The 19,470-nt window shown below is 35.2% G+C and overlaps 1 protein-coding gene across 1 annotated transcript in view; it reads left to right on the top strand.

Moving 5' to 3' along the window:
- The window catches only part of LOC123838506 (receptor tyrosine-protein kinase erbB-4), a 950,771-nt gene extending 940,894 nt beyond the window's left edge, over window positions 1–9,877 (top strand). Inside the window, exons 19-20 of the mRNA XM_064585840.1 lie at window positions 2,356–2,541; window positions 9,767–9,877. Coding sequence (XP_064441910.1) covers window positions 2,356–2,541; window positions 9,767–9,877 — 297 coding nt within the window. The remainder of the gene's footprint in view (window positions 1–2,355; window positions 2,542–9,766) is intronic.
- The last annotated feature ends 9,593 nt before the right edge of the window (window positions 9,878–19,470 follow it).

Below are 19,470 nucleotides of genomic sequence, written 5' to 3'. Positions count from 1 at the left end.
TATCCGCTTGCTGAAGTATAGTCTACTTCCCTTCCCTTCATTTTCCAGGATAGTCATATGGTGTTTGCTCATATCAACATTTTGTATTTATGTCCTTATGCTTATGTAACTATTCCCAGCCATGCTCTATAGTAAATACATGATTTTCTTTACTTGTGTATGTCTTGTACTTTACATCAAATCAATTTCTTCATTTTACCTTTGCTTAGGTTTCTGTGCATCCATCCTAATTTGACCTTCAGCATCTGCTATATATATATACCCTTAATGTATTTTAAGCTCATTAAGTATTCTATCATTTCCATCTTCTTGGATTACCTTTTCCAGATCAATATGTCCCACTCCATTCTGGACTGACTGCTATCTTGGTCTCTTGTACTGCTTTTATTCTGGAATATCCCTACACTGTCATTTTTTGTTTCCTTAATTAAATGTACTCTTTTAAAGCCCCCTCTTACTTAATGAACACTTCTAACAGAGAAAGGAAGTATGTGACATGAGTTTGTGGGTTTTTTTAAGATTTATTTATTTGAGAGAGAGAGAGAGAGAGAGCATGAATGGGGGAGGGGCAGAGGGAGAGAATCTCAAGCAGACTCCCTGCTGAGCACAGAGCCCAATGCCAGGCTTGATCTTATGACCCTGTGATCATGAGCTGAGCCGAGACTAGTAGTCCAACACTCAACTGAATGAGCCACCCAGGCACCCCGTGAGATAAGTTGTTTAAGAACAGACATGCCTGAACATGTCTGTATATCCACTCACTTACCTGAAATTTTGCTGGATTTGGAATTTGAGGTTTAAACAATTTAAGCTTCAGAATTTTGAAGTCATAGCTCCATTTGGGAGAAGGAACTGGAAGGTGGCCCCAATTTTCTCCATATATAAATTTACATAACCCTACTGTTTTCACCAGAGTACTTCTCTTTCCATTTTGCCTAATATCCATAGTCCACAATCCTTTTGATGGAGGGGAGGAGATCTGTAGTCTTAGGTGCTTCCTAAATACACTTTGAAACAATCCTACTAACGGAAGTTTCTCCCTCCTGCTCCATTTGCAGAAATTTGTGGTGCTAACACTACTTGAGCCTTTGGTGGTATACACATGTGGTGTAAATTGGATTTCTTCTCTGTTTCCCTACCTGCTACATTAGGCTTCAGATGTCATACATATGCAAAATTAGTTACAACTAGTAAGCCAATTCCTACTCTTATTATTCTATCTTTATTGCCTCCTCTCTATGACTGTTGGTGTCTGCCTCTTGATTAATTCCTTTATTGCTAGTATAGTGGAATTGAGAGGAAATGGAAGTAAATTTGTGTATTCAATCTGCCATGCCATCTTAAACAAAAGGTCAATATAGCTTTCTGTGCATAATTTTTTGTTTTGAAAAATTTCAAAGTTAAAGAAAATATTCAAGAATGCTACAATAAACATTCTCATGGCTTCAGTGTAAACTGATTGATAATAAATTGCCATATATGTGCCACTCCCTGTGTGTGTGTGTAAGGTCCTATCTGTTTCAAATTGCAGTAAAGATACTTAAAATAACTTTTAATTGGAGGCTAACTTTAAGATGTACTAAATAACTATCATATGTCCAATTTTATCTTCATTAAACCAAAGTGACATGATTATGATAAAGAAATTAGAGCTGTTTTCTCATTTTATGAAATGATAAAGTTGGAGTAGACAATTTTTTATAGTCTCAATTAGCGTTCAAATTTTATAATTCTATGAATAATACATCACTTACAATTTTGGAAATGAAATAAATTTGAGTAAAGACAAAGTTATGGAGCAAAATGTCTTATTAAAAGGTTTATTTTTCTACATAAATCCACAATGGCATATTGCTTATAATTGTTTAAATTTTGATATTTATAATTTATAAATTACACCTGTGTATGCTCTCTAAATCCACACTAATAATGGATGACTTAACTTTGGGTCACCTTATACTACGTGAAAATAACCGCACTTGTATAGATTATTGTATTCTAGAACTAAAGATCAAAAGTTAAAAATCTACAGTATAAGCTAGGATTCAATATCAACTAACTTAGCAGTAAAAAAATCAAATATTGTCCATATTACAAAAGAAAAAACACTAATATTAATTTTATATGCATTTAATTCTATAACATTTTCCATTTTAACAAAAGTATAGTCTTTTTCACTTAATTTTACTTGAGCTAAATCACTTTAAGAATATAATAGCTGCATTAATGTCTTTTCATTTTTAATTGATTCCATTGAATGAGAGTACATTTTCAAAATTATGATCAGCACCATTAATATCGTGCTATAAAGAAATTTGAGTTGAAATGATGGTGTTATTTATTAATTTTTTATAGGAAGCTTTGATCATGGCAAGTATGGACCATCCACACTTAGTCCGGTTATTGGGTGTGTGTCTGAGCCCAACCATTCAGCTGGTTACACAGCTTATGCCCCATGGCTGCCTGTTGGATTATGTCCATGAACACAAGGATAACATTGGATCCCAGCTTCTGCTTAACTGGTGTGTCCAGATAGCTAAGGTAAGTGCCCATCACTTCCCATGGAAATAACTCTCCTGGCTTTCTTTCTCCTATTCTAGAACAGTATGGATATTGAAAACATGTCTAGTCTTTTAATATACTTAAATAAAATAAATTACTTTTGCTATAATGGAAGGTATATGGAAGTTTTTGCATTCAAAGCACAGATTAAACACATGTTAAACATCTTTGGATTATTTTACTGCTAATTGTGTTATATGGACCAGATGCCAAAACAAATAGCTTACTGGTCAGGAGAAAAAAAAAATGTTATACCAAATTTGATTGGCTTTTTAATTTTTTTAATATAATCTAAATAACAAACAAAATCCAAGAAAGCCAAGATTGAATTCTGAATTGTTCCATTTTTAGAGGATTTTATTAAGATGGTATGTACATTCAGTTCTCAGTATTACAGATGATCAAGTTCTAAATATTTTCCTAGACATTTTGATAGTTCTCAATTAGTCTTTAATGGTTGGGGTGTTTTGGTACAAGGCATGGCATGTGACATACATAAGGGAAGTGGCATGGATCTCAGCACCTGGGGTGATGGGGACGTGGCTGTGTAGTGGGCTAGAGGACACCTACTGCCCTCTATAGGACTATGGTTTTTTCCCACCAGAGTTATGTGCTCTTCCAGTTTTTCAGAGGGGCCAGAATTCTGGATTTTTTTTTTTTATGTGACTTCTCCAAATTTAAATCTTGGCTCAAACTTTTGAATTGTTCTGGAAGCCAAACAAAGCATTTATGTCCCGCTGTCCACCAGTGTGAAACTTCTGGTGTACATTTTTTATATTCAAAGAACCCATTTATGATTATCTATACCAAGAATATTTCTTGAAAATTTTCTCCTAGGTAAATAGATCTGAGACAAGTTTTAATTCTCTATTTCAACTTTTATTTACATCAAAATTTGACCTAATGTGTGGTTCATTCTACAGATGTGTTCATCTTTGCATTTGTATAATATAAATGCCAAAATGTTAATTTAGTAATTCTAGGCTATTTCTTTTTACAGTCTAAGAATGAATGAAAACTCATTTCCCAAAGTAGAAATGTTAACCCCAAAAAATTATCTGAGGGAAAAGCCCAGTTTAGTTTTATATACCATAAATCTCGTTATAGTTTCCTTATGGACCATTTTTATACTTTTTTGACAATTATATAACAAAGTCACAACTTAGAGGATTTTTTATGGTAGTGAAGTTTGAAATACAACTCTTCAAAAATTGATTTACATATCTAAACTTCTATGAATTATAAGGTGAGCTAAACAGGCAATAGAAATTTTCAAATCATCCTAGCACTATAGATGAAAACAACTCTAAGTTTCAAGTTCCTTTGCTGTTCTCTCTGTCTCCTGCAGGTTTCTTCATAATTTAGGTTTTATCCTTAGGGATTCATGAAATTAATATATCATTTATGCAAGGCTGTACACCCTAATAATAGAAACTACTTTGAGTTCCCAGAATAATCACACTGTTTTAAAACATTTTGCCTTTGTGAATGCCAGCCTTTCTACTTAGAAATCTTTCCTCATAGCTTCTTGATCACATAACATGATCTTTTCCATCCATCAACACTGATTGGGCTTCCTCCCCTTACAGCACCTGTCCCTACTCAACCTTTTTCTCCAAACAGAAGCAACTTCTCCTGCTTCTGTACTGGTTTTGGTCATTGGTATCTTGAACACATTTGTATTATGTAAATGTTATACTATGTGTTTATATAACTATCTGACTATATGGCAAGTTTATTTAGTCATTAACCTTTTAATAAATACCTGTAAACACCTTCCATGTGTCAGGTATTATGCTGCCTAAAGTGTTTAGGGGCAAATATCATGGACGTGGGCCTGGTTGTCTTTAACGGCGTAACAGTCAACAGATAAAACAATTAAGTATAGGATTATACTTAATTCTTAGGTTCAGATTTTGAAGAAAAATAATTACAGGAGAGACTTAAGGCAGACCCTATTGAGTCCTAGGAGAGAAGAGTTTGCTTATGGGAGGAAAATTTAGGCAGACGAAAAATTCCACAAGAACCGTGTAATTTATCATCCAACTGGGACAATTTTAGGAGTGAAAGAAGGCTCTATCACTAGTTCCACCAAGACAGCAGGCACACCAATGTCCTAAACAGAACCAGATGTGTGGTAACCCTGTGTGGCATGAAAAGTTTGGATTTTATTATAAATATACTGTAGGTATTGAAGTATTTTATGTTCTAATGAGATCATGCCGGTTTATGTATAGAGGTGAGATCAAGGCAATCCGAGAATGGAAATGAAGCTACCAGTCAGAAGTCTGGGGGTAATGAAAATAAGGAGAAGTAAATAGGATTAGGACATATTTTTAAGATAAATATAGGCATCTGAATACTGATCAGTTGTGGGGGAGTATGGTGCTGCTGTTTCCTGAGCTGGTGAAGACTGAGGGATTGAACATAGTTGCAGAAAAAAATTCAGGAGTTCAGTTCCAGACATGGCAAATTGCAAAGGTTTATCGAACATGGCAGTGAAACTTCCAGTTAGGTAGTTGAATTTGGTTTGGACTCTCAAGATAGACTGAAGAGTTATAGGTATTTAAATATATAGGAAAATTTGTGATTACCTAGCTACTAACTCAGTCTGATTCATATTTCTTCCTAGCACCGAAAGTTGGTATAGTAGCCATTCAATAAACATTTAGTAAATATTTTAACTCAAAAAGAAAATGAAAAAATCTACACATCTTTGTCTTTTTTCCTACTTCAGGGACAGAATTGTGTAGTGGAAACAGCATTAGGATCAGAAAGACCTACATTAGTATGTTGGTGATCACTTTTAAGTTTTGTGAGTTTGAGTAAGTTAGTTTTTGAATTTTGTTTCTCAGTGTATTAAGAGTTCATAATCACTACTTTTTATTTTTTCTCATTTGCAAAATGAGTGTAATGGTATCTACCTCTGGTAGGCTGAAACTCCCTGCCCCCAAAGATGTTAAGTCCCATCCCCAGCATCTGTGAATAAGTTACTATACATGTTAAAAGGGAATGTGTGAATGTTACTAAATTAAGGATCTTGATATGTGATTATCCCGGATCATCTGGATGGGCCCAATGTAATCTAAGAATCCTTATAAGTGGGAGTAAGTAAGATAAAAAGATGGGAGCAGATGTGGAGTGATGTGCTTTGAAGATGGAGAAAGGAGCCACAAGCCAGAAAATAGAGTCTACCTCTAGAAATGAAATAGATCCTCTTCACAAGGTCCAGGCCTGCTATACCTTGATTTTATTCCAGTTTATAAACCAGTTCAGGACTTCTGACATCCACAGCTGTAAGAAAATAAATTTGTATTGTTTTAAGCCTATTCTGGTAATTAGATACAGCAATAAAAAACTGATATACTTCCTCACAGTGGTTTGCAAAGATTAAATAAAACAGTCCAATGTAAGTTCTCTGGCTCAGCTCCTAGAACATGGAGTGTTTAAAAACAATCTCCTTTATTAGCTATAGGTTGAAAGCCTCAAAACAGAGAATTGTTTTTAAAACGTCTGCAAAATATGAGTAAGATGGTCTTAGTAAACACAAGTACTTTACAAATCTTATTCCAGTCAAGAAGGCTCATGAAAGTAAGCATCATAATTGCTCCAAGACCCACTTTGCTTTTGGCTGCATCCTTTCTTTCACTGATAAAGCTGGAAGGATAGGGGATAATACTGTAAAATGACAGAGGTATCTTTGTGTTATAACATTCTATGGAAAATACAACAGTAGGTAGGAAAATAATAATTATGGCTAACATCAAGCAGCTCTTTCTCATAGCCCTGAGATCATGACCTGAGCCAAAATAAAGAGTTGGACAACTTAACCACCTGAGCCACCCAGGAGCCCTTAGACACTTGAGATTTAAATCACAAAGGAGAATATCTGTGGTTTTTAGGAAAGATTAATGTATTTATTCATCTAAAAAAAATCAAGTTATGATGTAGCAGGTACTATCCCAAGATCTAGGATTTCGAGAAAGAGTAAGTCCCTCTATCATAGTTTTTATATTCTACTGGGGGAGATAGATAAAAAAACCAAGTAAACAAAAAATATTGCCTCAAATGGTGACAGATGAGAGACGGTGCCATCCATTAGTATTTTAGGGCAGAATTTAAAAGGAAGTAGTACTCTGTTCCTCTTTTAGTTCTACCATTTATCATCTGTATGACTTTGGCAAATTCCTTAATATCTCTAAATCTGTTTCCTCATCTATAAAATGAGCAACAGCCTCCATTCGTCCAGCTGTTGTGATGGTTAAATGAGATCATACCTTAGCTTTGAACATTTGCTACCAAAGCTTTAGTACTTAATATGTCATTATAATATTAAGTAAAATTATAATACAGTATTTAATATTTATTATCATCAAGACAATGTAGACATGACTTCTACAGAAAGGCAGTGTATGTAACAGAAAGAATATCAACCATAGAGAAATACAATCTGGGTATAAATTCTAATTCATAGTTGTGAGAACTTTGAGACCCATTTTTCCATTTTGCTAAATGAGAATACTTGTGCTTATATAAAATGAAACAAAGCTATGTTTATCAAATTTGAATTAATAAATAAATAGGAGCAACTGATATTAATCTGAAAAATTAGAAGGTTCTACAGAACAGGAATATATATATATTTCTTTATTCATTTTTACTCATTTATTATATTCCTTTATTCATTTGTACTCATTTATTATTTTACTCATGAATATAGCAAATTTCCTTTGAGACCCTACTATGATTATAATGGTGAAGGAAAACAGATTTTGGAATTAGAAAAATCTAGCTTTGAATCCCAACTATCAATCATTAGCTGTAGAATTTTTGGCAAGTTTTTTAAACTCTCTCAACTTCCTTATCTAAACATCAGGATAACAATATTTAGTTCACAGAGTTATTATAACAATTAAATAAAATAATAAAGTATGTCATTATATTAATATATTGCCTAACACATGGTATTGCTCAATAAATATTGGCATTGCGGGGGTTTTTTTTGGTTTTTTTTGGTTTTTTATTTGGTTTGTTTTTTTTTAATCACATAGAACAGTGTTTGGGCCAGCCATTTCAGAAGAAGATTGCTATACCTTTGTACAATTAAAGGGTTCACTTGAAATTTTTTTTCCAGGACAAAATACAAATCTGCCCTGGAGAAGTTTTTCCATCATTAACCCCATGTTAAATGAAAGTGAATTTGATCTGAGATAACAAATTAGGGGAACATTACATTAATTTTTTTTTCTAAATTAAAATTATTCCAGCTTGGTGCTAACCTATCATCGTCGGTCAGAAATTCCATTTTAAACATGTATTGGGAGGTCCCACAAGGATTCTTCTAGGGATATTAAAGAATCTGATGAGAAATATATGATGCTCCAGGGAAGTAAAAATCAAAACCACAATGAGATACCACTTCACACCAGCCAGAATGGCTAAAATTAACAAGTCAGGAAACAGATGTTGGCAAGAGTGTGGAGAATCCACACTTATGTAGGAATGCAAGCTGGTGCAACCACTCTGGAAAACAGTATGGAGGTTCCTCAAAAAGTTGAAAATAGAGCTACCCTGTGATCCAGCAATTACACTACTGGGTATTTACCCCAAAGATACAAATGTAGTGATCCAAAGGGACACCTGCACCTCAATGTTTATAGCAGCAATGTCTACAATAGCCAAACTATGGAAAGAGCCCAGATGTCCATCGACAGATGAATGGATAAAGAAGATTTGGTATATATACATAATAGAATAATACTCAGCCATAAAAAAAAAAAGAAAAAAAAATCTTGCCATTTGCAACAACATGGATGGAACTAGAGAGTATTATGCTAAGTGAAATAAGTCAATCAGAGAAAGACAATTATATGATCTCACTCATATGTGGAATTTAAGAAACAAAACATAGGATCATAGGGGAAGAGAGGGAAAAATAAAACAAGACAAAATCAGAGAGGGAGGCAAATCATAAGAAACTCTTAATCATAGGAAACAAACAGGGTTGCTAGAGGGGAGAGGGTGGGAGGATGGGGCAACTGGGTGATGGGCATTAAGGAAGGCATGTGATGCAATGAGGACTGGGTATTATATAAGACTGATGAATCAATGAACTCTACCTCTGAAACTAATAATATACTCTATGTTAATTAATTGAATTTAAATTTAAAAAAAAGAAACATATGATGCTTGGCAGACAGGGACAGTCTCTACTTTTCTGACCTTCATAATTGGTACATAAAGTTGCTCCTTGTTCAGCTTCATGAAAACAGAGCTCTCCAATCTCTAGTATCTTAAAGTAGTTTGCTGTGTATACAAAAGGAAAGGAAAGCAATAGAAAAATTACATGGAAAGGATCCAGTCCAGAAAAGTTACTTTGTAGAGGTGGTGAATGTTTAAGAAAAATTAATATCAGAACTTGTTGAAATTTTGGCATAGCAAGGAGCCCTGGAAGATTATCTCGTTCAGTGATTAAAAAAAAAAAAAAATGTTTAAGGCATGCAATTGTTTTAAGTGAAATCTTATACTTGAAAATCTAAACAGATAAAACCAAGCCATAACTACAGCAGCAGATAGCATTGAGAGGGCTTCTTGGGACCCTGAGGTTCCTGGGGTCTTCACAGAGACCAGCTTGAAGACCATCCGATGAGCTTGTGTTGAAGATGGGGAAACTGAAGCCCAAACGGGCGACAGAGTCCATTTAAGGCCACAGTTCTTAATCACAAAGCCAGGATCTAAATGCACCCTGGCCCCCCTGGTGTCACCAGACACCCCAGCCTGGATCAACTAACAGCCAGCACCCCTTCCCCTGGCTCTGTAAGATTTGTGGATTCCTTGTTTACAACTGGTGAAGTAACTGCTACAGTATTAGTTAGTCTAACAGATCATATGGCTCTTGTGATAACTTTTAAATGATGTAATGAACTTTCCCCCTATACAATATTAAATGAGAGGCAGCTAGATTTTTACCTCCACGTACTTTTGTGTTTTTAGTTTACCTTCCAAGGGTTTCTTTTTTTTTTTTTTCGAATCTCTCTTTTCCACCCATAGTTTTCCCTCTCCATCTTTGTATCAGAAAGTCTAATAACATTGCAACCTCCCAAATTGGTGATAAAGCACCTGGCTGAATTTGAATCGTATTTATCCCCTCCCTGAAACAACTTCATGCTTTCTATTTATGTGCCAAGTTCTCATTGCCTGAAAGGAGGACGATATAAAAGGGGTAGTAAGGGATAAGAGAGACTCTCGAATGTACCAGATGAAAATGAAGTTTATTGATGCAGTTTCTAAAGCACAGGTCCCAGAATTGCAATGAGGCCTTAATTGTTTCCTGGGGTTTGCATGAAATATGAAGGCCTCTCACAGTCATTGTAGGTTATTTCTTGTCTAACCTATAAAATAGCAAGCTTCCCTTTTGTTTTGCTTTGCCCGTGGCTTTGTTTGGCATGCTGAGCAACTCTAATTCAGCTTGGAAGTTACTCTATTGTAGAAATGGCAAAGTTTTCATTCAGTTACCATACACATCCAGAAAGTAAAGAACTTAATTTCTTTACTGTAAATGTATGCATTAGCTAGTACTTTTAATGTACTTTTTTTTTTTTGACGGAAAAGTGAAAGCTATGCAACCCAAATGGTTTAAATTGCACTTCATGTGTATAAAGTGTTTTCAATTACATCTATTAGCCATGGCTAGGGGAAGCTTGGTATTGTGGCAGCTTTTAGGAGCACAGTGGTTTTCTCAAATGCAGATTCAAAGTAGCAGGACTGGTATATCTACTTTATGGCTCCCCTATGGCTTTTGTTTCCAAAACTGTTGAGTTAGACGGGTGTTATAACATTGCTCTCAAGAAGTTGTGATATATATTCATGATCTTTTAGATGTATGCATGCAATGCCATTTTTCCCAGATTTCAAGATGTTTACAGTAATTCAGAGAGATGGGACTTGCCTTTTGCTGCTCATGGGAGAAACAAAGGATGAGGAGCTCAAATGATTTGGCTGAAAACAGAAAAAACATATTGAGACTGAGGGCAAAACAAAAATTTACTTCCTCTACACCTGCCCAGTTCCTTCTCCAGATAGTATTAAAAAAAACCAAAAAACCAAAAAACAAACAAAAAAACTTTTTATTTTGAAATAATTGTAGATTCATAGAAAGTTAAAAAAAAAAATAAAGAGGGTTTCCATGTTGCCTTCACCCAATTTCCCCAGTGAGAGCATCTTGTATAACTATAACACAATATTACAACTGGGAATTTGACATTGGTACAATGCACAGAGCTTATTCAGATTTCCCCAGTTTTACATGAAAACTGTGAGCATCTGCATGCGTGTAATTCTAAGCAATGTTATCACATGTGTTGATTAATATAACCACCACCACAGTCAAGATACAGAACTATTTCATGACCTCATGCCATCCTTTTATAACCAAACAAAAATTGTACTCTCAAGTCTTGTTGAGATCTATATTTGTAATAATGACTTATTTTTTCAGACATTTTTTGAACTTACTGTTTTTAATACATTACAATGGACATATCATACTCTGAACACTAAGTCTAATTCTAGCATTAGTAATTTGGTAGAGTTTTACTTCAAAGGATATCCTCCATAGATTTGCACATATAAATTCTAGAATAGTGGCTGTAAAGAAGAACTGGGTTCTGTGTTATTGACCTAGGAGGGACGCAACAGTCAAAATGTAGTGTTAGATTCTCTTACAATTACTTAGTGGGAACATCTACACTCCTACTTACCATAAGAAAATGATTTAGCAGGTCACTGGCTGCAGAAGAAAGATAGCCCAATCAAACCCAAAGGGCATGGAGCCAGAAGAGAAGAAAATTAGGTTAATAATGAAGACAAAAAGAGAGAAAGCAGCTAAGGTTTTATGTCAATCTTCTACCTTCTGAGAAAATTCAAAATTTAGAATAATGCTAGTTAGTATTATACATGATGAAATGAATATACACAGCTTGTATGATATTATATGCATGTGTGTGTAACAAACATAAATACATACATATTATATATAGCTGGGTTTTTTATATAACTTTAATATAAATATATTAGTGAGAGGAATTTATATTTTAAATATAGAATAATTCTATGTAGTTGAAATTCTACAATATCCAATTTAATATGTATATATGGAAAAGAGCATTGGATGGGGAGATCCATTATTTTCATGATTAGAAATAACAGGCTAAACACTATTTGTACAAAATTTCCCTTTCTATCATCTAAATTTGATGAATTAAGAAGAGCTTGCTGGCAGATGTTTGTTATTTTTCATCAGGCTAAGGTGAGAGTGGAACAGAATATGTGTGTAGTTGTGGAAAGGAAGGGTGAGCTGAGTGGTTATGAGCACATAAAAAAAGAGTGGCTATGGGTCAAAGATTTTATCCTTCATTAAGAATCCTTTTCCTTAGCTCAGTATCTACCCCATCACAAAGCGAACAAAGGATGAGCTTAATGACAGTCATCTATCAGCTAGCTACATTTTAAGCTTCAGGATCCTGCTATTCCCAATGCTCCATGCCTTGACAAGGCTAATTGTATAATTACAACACTACATCACCCACTCCTGGTGCACTTTCACTGGCAGGGACCAGAACTGGGGACTCTGATGATTATTGCCCCAAGCAAGCACATTAGCATGAATACAGTTTACTGATGGGGCTGCTCTATTAGAAACTAGTATATAAAGCTTAAGCCAAGGATTTTGTCATGAAGTCTCGTGTAGATTAAATGTCAGACTGAATTGAGCTTTAAAATCAGAATTATTTTATTTTTTAAAACAAAATGAATGATTCCCCTATATTTTCATATTCTTTCTAGTATGTGTGTAATTGCCAAAGTTATTATGCTAAAATGAAATCAAGTTTATAAGCCTTTCACCAAGGATGCACTAAGTGCTAAATAAAATAATATCCTTAAGCTAATTCATATGTAAGGTTAAAGAATTCCATAAAAATATAACCAATATGGGTCAGACAGAGGAACTTTTGTGATACCAAGACTGTTCTTAATCTGGGTGCTGGTACTCAATTTATGAAATATAAATATATTATCAAAACACTTTAAGAGTCTAGTTATTTATGTTTTGCTTTAAAAATTTCCGATGGCTACATCTTTAAAGATTTGGCACATCAAGTCAGAGCATCAACCTGAAATGGCTCTGTTTCTATTACAGACTGGAGGCAGGTATGGCAATCCCTAAAGCAAGAGTGTACAGCCAAAGTCCCTTCATTGTGGGGTTGAAATTTTTCATGAATTGCCCCCAGTCCCTGATATGCAACCAACCTTGACTGGTGCTGATCAGAACTTTGTGGAACAGGTTGTCCTTGCCATCCTTTGGTTTCATGTACATTGACAATGACAGTTCACAGCAGTAACAGTAATAGAATAACAATCAATGATATTATCACTCTTATTATTGTCCATATTATTCCCATTGTACATGAAAACGCAAGACTTAGAGAGGTGACTTTTTCAAGGTCATGTAGCTAATGAGCAAGGAGGTGTTTATCTGGCACAGTCTGCTCCTCAGCTTGACCTAAGCATTTCCACACACTGGCTCTCTCAGGGCCACTGTATTGTACAACTCCAGGACCAGGGTAAGGCAGTGACCTCAAATGGATCATACCTATGCCTAACTAGGTTTCCATCTTAATTAGGTAATTGAAGGAAATATTTCTTATTTCCCATGAGAAACAGTAAAATTTAAAGTATAAAAACTGACCTACGTAGGGTACCTTGTACCTTAATTTTGTGGGGAATGTGGGAGAGCACACTTATGGATGTCAATATAATGACTTGATTACTTCTAGAATCACCATCTTTGACAGCTACTCTTGTTATTATCCTCCAAAAAATTTTTCTATTAAAACATAATTAAATGGGCTGATAGTTTATTCCATTACTACCTTTACCTGAGAACATGCCAGGTATGTGACACTTACGTACTATCATTATATCAAAATGTCTCTACGCAGTGGGACTTCAATCGTGTAGCTTCTTACAATAATATGCCCATGCTTATTGTGCTGTTACAAGTACCCATTGTCTTTTTCACAGCTGCCCCAGGGTATCTGGCCACAAATTCCTCACATTTTCATCAATCACTGAGGTAGTAGAAACCTTTATCTTTCTTCTTTTTTTTTTTTTAACTTGCATTCCCCAAAAGATTGGCTTGGAAAAACGTTATTGAAAACTTCTTTTAAAGCAGATTCAAGATATTACAACAGTGCCTGCTAGAGTCTGTCAACGTTTCCATTATAAACCTATATTTTCCAGGTTTATTACTTAGCTGTAAAATTTTCCTGTGGACTGTGATACAGAATACAGAATTTTAGCCCAAAGCAATTTTTATTATCATCGCTCAAATATTGAGATTTTTCAAGTTATGATTGTTTTTAAAAGTGCCACAAAAATCAAATACTTTAGGGGACACCCATTTTAAATCCTTTATAAAATGCAACATTAAAAATAATTTGTTCCTCATAAGAAACAAAGAAACAAATAACTAGACTCTCAAGGCCTGAAGGGGAAATTTTGTGAGCCCACATGGATTTATTTCCTTATGATTTGGGGGCTAATTTGATATTTAGATTGAGATTTTTAATATTACTACAATAAGCTTTCAAGAAATTGGCACCATATGGGTCTGAAAGAAATTGGATTGTAGGCAAGGGAGAATCACAATACAGATTGAAAATTCAACCCACAGAAACAGTATTCTCAAAGCTACTGATGTTGCTGCCTTTCGAGATAGTGTTGTGTTTTTTGTTTTGTTTTGTTTTATTTTCCCTACTGGTGAGTCTTAGAAAGGCTGATAAACAATTTATAAACTGTTAAAACATTGGGCGGACTACCAGAATCAGGAATTTTATCAGCATATCAGCCCCCATTACAACTTAATTGAATTTCTTGTCAACAGAAATTGCTACACTGGAAGTTCTAAATTTTTCTATCCCCAAAATACATATAACACTAGCAGGAAAAAATATGGATTCCTTATACTGCCAGTTTGCTCTTCCACATCTTTAACAGGAAAGTACTACATGGGTGTACTCCTCCCTGTTGGGACTGAATGAATTTAAAAACTTCTACTTTGGGTGATTAAGGCAGTTAAATTAGGTGTACTTTATATCATCAAAGAACTGTTATTTCAGGATTTAAAAGGAATCACTCCTGAGGGAGTTCAGTTCATTAATAATTCTAAAGCACTTGAAAACACATTCTTGTGTGTGTAAAGAGGGAACCTGTATTTAAGTATAATAGGGGAGAAACAAACCTAGATAGAAGTTTTAGTACTTTGGTCACTCTTAGTCAAAGCTACCGAATAATGTTCCCAATTCCCTAAAGTAGATGGAATAAAATTGAAAATACAAATTTTTAGGACAACCTCTGACTTGCTTCCTGTTTTCACTAGTATATAAATATAGTGATGGCATTCTATTAAGTTCTATCTGTATCTTAGCAAACATGGCCTAGAGGATAGGAGGGGTAGGTGTGGAATCATTAGACTTCTTATACTAGTCATAACAAAGTGACTTTACATGTGTATCACTGGCAGGCATAAAAGGTGAATTCAAATTCTTTATAAATTGAAATTATGAAAGCAAATTAAAGGTGTTAGTCTAAATGCACATAGATGTCAGAAGGGACGTTGCCATTGAAATATGGGCATTTAAGATCTTTTGCTAGTTTCTTTCTAACCAGGAGGCCAAACTGCAAATATCTGAATAAAGGGATGCAGGGACAATGCTTAGGAGGCTACTTAAACATTTGCATGAGAGATAAATGATGATCTAAACAAAGGCTATGTTTACTATGTCCCTCTCTCTTTTTCTCTATCTCTGTCTCTGGGTCTCCCTGACTCTCTCTTCTCTTTCTGTTGGAGGCATCCTATTCACTACTTATTCACCTGATAGCCTTCCCAGCTTGGCTTATGTATCATATTGAATATTTAGAAGTATAGTCACCCAAATTAGCAAAAAACATCTAGTTAGTATTTATCCCCAAAGACACAGAAGTATAATAGAGCCATAAAAAGAGCTTCAACAAGTCCTGCGAATCACACATGGAATGCAGTCAAACTAACAGGGAAAGAGAGAGGAATGGAAAGATTGGGATGAAGTCAGGATCCAAAGAGTGCCTTCTCCCTTCTCTTCCATTTGACAGTGTCACAGCCAGCAACCCAGAGCAAAGAGGTATTTTTCCTTGACTGTTTTAGAGGAAGAGTGTCTTGGGGAAGCCACAAAGGACTGCTTCATTTTGATGCCCTAGCAATCAGGCATTGAGGGAACTATTCTAGCAACCTGCAGGCCATGTGCTATGTTTGTCTTTCTGCCTAAGGCACTCACCAATTATATGTACTATAAATACGTATGCCGATCGATCTCCCTTCCGGAGGTGAGAGTAAAGGACTTGGGGAATGCTTTCTGTGCTCCACTTTATTAAAGAGGATGAAGAGTTCCTAGGTGGAGTGAAAGTAATAATCTAAGAAGAAACCCAGAAAACCAAAAGAATCTAAGTCATGGGATCAATATCAATATTAAAAAATCAATAATAAAAAAAATGTGGACCCTCCCTCCACCATGGATCACATCCTTAAATTTGGTTCAGTTAATCTTTCTAAAATTCAGTCTTCTCATTTGTAAAATGGTGCTAAAATAAGTACTTACCTGATAGAGTTGTGAATGTCAACATAACTCACAGGTCAGTTAACATATGTAAAGAATATAGTTTAGTACAAAGGCTGCTGGAGTAAGGGCTTAATCATGCCTTCTACTTAGGGCGCCTGGGTGGCTCAGTCAGTTGGGCGACTGCCTTCGGCTCAGGTCATGATCCTGGAGTCCCGGGATCGAGTCCCGCATCGGGCTCCCTGCTCGGCAGGGAGCCTGCTTCTCCCTCTGACCCTCCCCCTCTCATGCTCTCTCTCTCTCTCTCATTCTCTCTCTCAAGTAAATCAATTAAATCTTAAAAACAAAAAAATCATGCCTTCTACTTAGAACTTGATGAGCTTCACAATGATCATACTGATGAAAATGATATATTTAACAATTAAAACAAACTAGTGTTGAAAAGAAAACGAAGAAAATATGCATCATTGGGATTATAACAACTATAAGCGTTAGTACTTATTTCATTGGATAAGGACCTGATGAAGAACATTTTCTGTGCTATGGATTCACAAAACCAGTTGCAACAATAACTTTGGTACTCATTTAACCCTTGCTAAGGAAAAGGGAGGCTACAGGATGTGAAAAGAACACTTACTAGCATGCTGTCTTTCTGGATGTATAAGAGAAGACCAGTCAAAGCAACCAAATTTAACTGTATGTCATGGTGAAACAAATAATACCGTTAAAATAACAGAGCTGTATCTTCAAGACTTGGACTTTGGCGTCTTGAATAGGAAATTAAAAGATAGTCTATGGAGACACGAAAAGCACTTTGATTTCTTCTTATTATTTTATTTTGAAAAGAAAAAAGTACTTTGGAAGTGAACAATTAACTATATAGATGGAATCCAAGAGCAGATTTTAACTTCTTTAAAAAATTTAATGGCTTATCAAAACTCTGGGGTCTTGATGAAGAAATAGCCTATATCTTTTGAGAACCAAGCAAAATGCATTTAGCTGGAAATTCCTATTTTTGACTAAAGAGACTTTAGAGAAATACCGCACTGTACCCACCACCGCTCCCCTGCCCCTGAAAAGGAAAGTGCAAGTGTACCAGTTTCTTAAATATAATCACAAAAAAGAGGCAGAAAGTTGAACTTTCCTTCCAGAAATGAATATATATAGTAAGTAATGAATAATATGTATGTATGAATACTAAATAATATAAAGATTTAAATCCATACATGTATAGATTTAAAAGAATAATAATGAAAAAGATGCTTAAAATCTTTTGCAAAAAAATTATTCTCCAGGGGCGCCTGGGTGGCTCAGTCGGTTAAGCGACTGCCTTCGGCTCAGGTCATGATCCTAGAGTCCCTGGATCGAGTCCCACATCGGGCTCCCTGCTCGGCAGGGAGTCTGCTTCTCCCTCTGACCCTCCTCCCTCTCGTGCTCTCTGTCTCTCATTCTCTCTCTCGCAAATAAATAAATAAAAATCTTTTAAAAAAATTATTCTCCAGAGATCCTGTTTAGAATTCAAAGCTAACTATACTATATCACTATACAATAACACTAGTAGTGTTGTCCACTATAATACTAACTATATATATTGCTCATGTCCCAATAACTCTGCAGTGGAAAAACAAAACACACAAAAACAATTTTAAAAAACTTTTCATTTATCTAACCAGATAGTGAAATTGCTCTCTTAGGAATAATCAGTGATGAAATCCAAAGATAACTTTCCAGTTCTTATCATAACCTCTCTGAAACATTCATCTGTTTGACCTCTTGCAATTCCTTTTGCTTAAAAGCTTTTTGGGGAAAAAATATTCTCCAGTGACCCTATTCAGGAGTCAAAACTCAGTTTAAATGCCATCCTCTCCTTAAACATTATCCAGTTCCTTCTCTGCTCCCACCAGATGTTGGCCCCCTGCTGGATACTGTCCTAGGATGAAAACATTTCATATATTCCATTGCATTGTAGTTATTTGTACAAATTTTTCTTCTCTACCAGACTATGATTTGTAAAGAGTAGATACTATGTATTCTTCAAGTTTGTGGTCTACCAGCCAGCACAATATTTACTGCAGAGGAAGTGCCCAAAAGAAGTATATAGTGAATATATGCTCTTATATATATAAGCAGGTAGATCACAGACAATATTTAGGGCACAGGTATCTTTACAATAATACTTAGAGAATGGATAATAAGCAAAATGAGCTTGAATTGTTAATAACAAGGCTGTAAATTTGATATTAGCTGTATCTCCAAGACTTACTAGACTGGGACTTCACAGGCATTTTGCATGACTTATGGATATTTCAAGGATGTGTACAAGAAAACAGCATATAAAATCAAGGTCAAGTGAGGAAGCCTGGCACAAACTTGAAAATAACATTTGCACAAAGGCTACAGAGCAGAATGAGTTGAGGCTATGTGAAGTGCAAGTAGTGAGGGAAAGCATTTCCTCTTCATGATGCCTCCGTCTTGGGGAGGATCATCTTCACACTGGGAAGGTTAGAGGGAGACATAGGAATAAGGCATTGAAACAGACAGACGAAGAGAGATACTGGGTCACTTAGTCCTTTAAATGACTTCAGGTGAATTGTATTCCAGAGATTTGTAGTGTGCTCTTGGAACCCTAACTAGAATTCCTGAAGTATTACGGAAAGCAGGAAGGGGGCCACAAAACTTTAAGTGTGTGAATGATTAAAAAAAAAAAAGTTTTAAATTCAGACTATGAAGAGAAACTATATCTGAGTCACTAGTTAATAAACAGATGGTTCTGACTACTTAGGTAAGGAAAGATTGCACAGACTCAGATGTGCTCATTTAAAACAAATCAAAGCCACAGGTTTATTAGATGGGTGAATCAGAAAAGTTCTACAGACAACATATCTCTTAATCTCAGCAAGGCATTTGCGAAGTTTTTACAATTGATAAGAACATGAAAAGTTGTGGGATAATTAAGATTTTTCAGTGCTGACGTGGTAAGAATAATCTTACCAAATAGCTTTGATTAATACACCAACATCAACCTGGGTGACTGTGGTAGTGTTTTAGAGAATTTTATTCTTAGCCCCATTAGGTCAAATGTTTGATTACATGGGTGAAGACATAAGGTATGCTTTAAATCAGATAAAGCTGGCAGGGATTGATAACTTTTTAGATGACAAAATCGAGGGTTCCTCCATGTGTCTGGCGTCAGTACTATGATAAAGTGAACATAAAATTCAAATTCTTATACTTTGTTTCAAATAATCTGTGCACA

Source organism: Mirounga angustirostris, unplaced genomic scaffold (genome assembly GCF_029215605.1).
Source record: "Mirounga angustirostris isolate CCGP_5_RB_7025 unplaced genomic scaffold, mMirAng1.0.hap1 SCAF_3, whole genome shotgun sequence".
In the NCBI taxonomy this organism is placed as follows: domain Eukaryota; kingdom Metazoa; phylum Chordata; class Mammalia; order Carnivora; family Phocidae; genus Mirounga; species Mirounga angustirostris.
The sequence above is the reverse complement of the archived record's forward strand: the minus strand, read 5'-3'. Positions and strand labels throughout refer to the sequence as shown.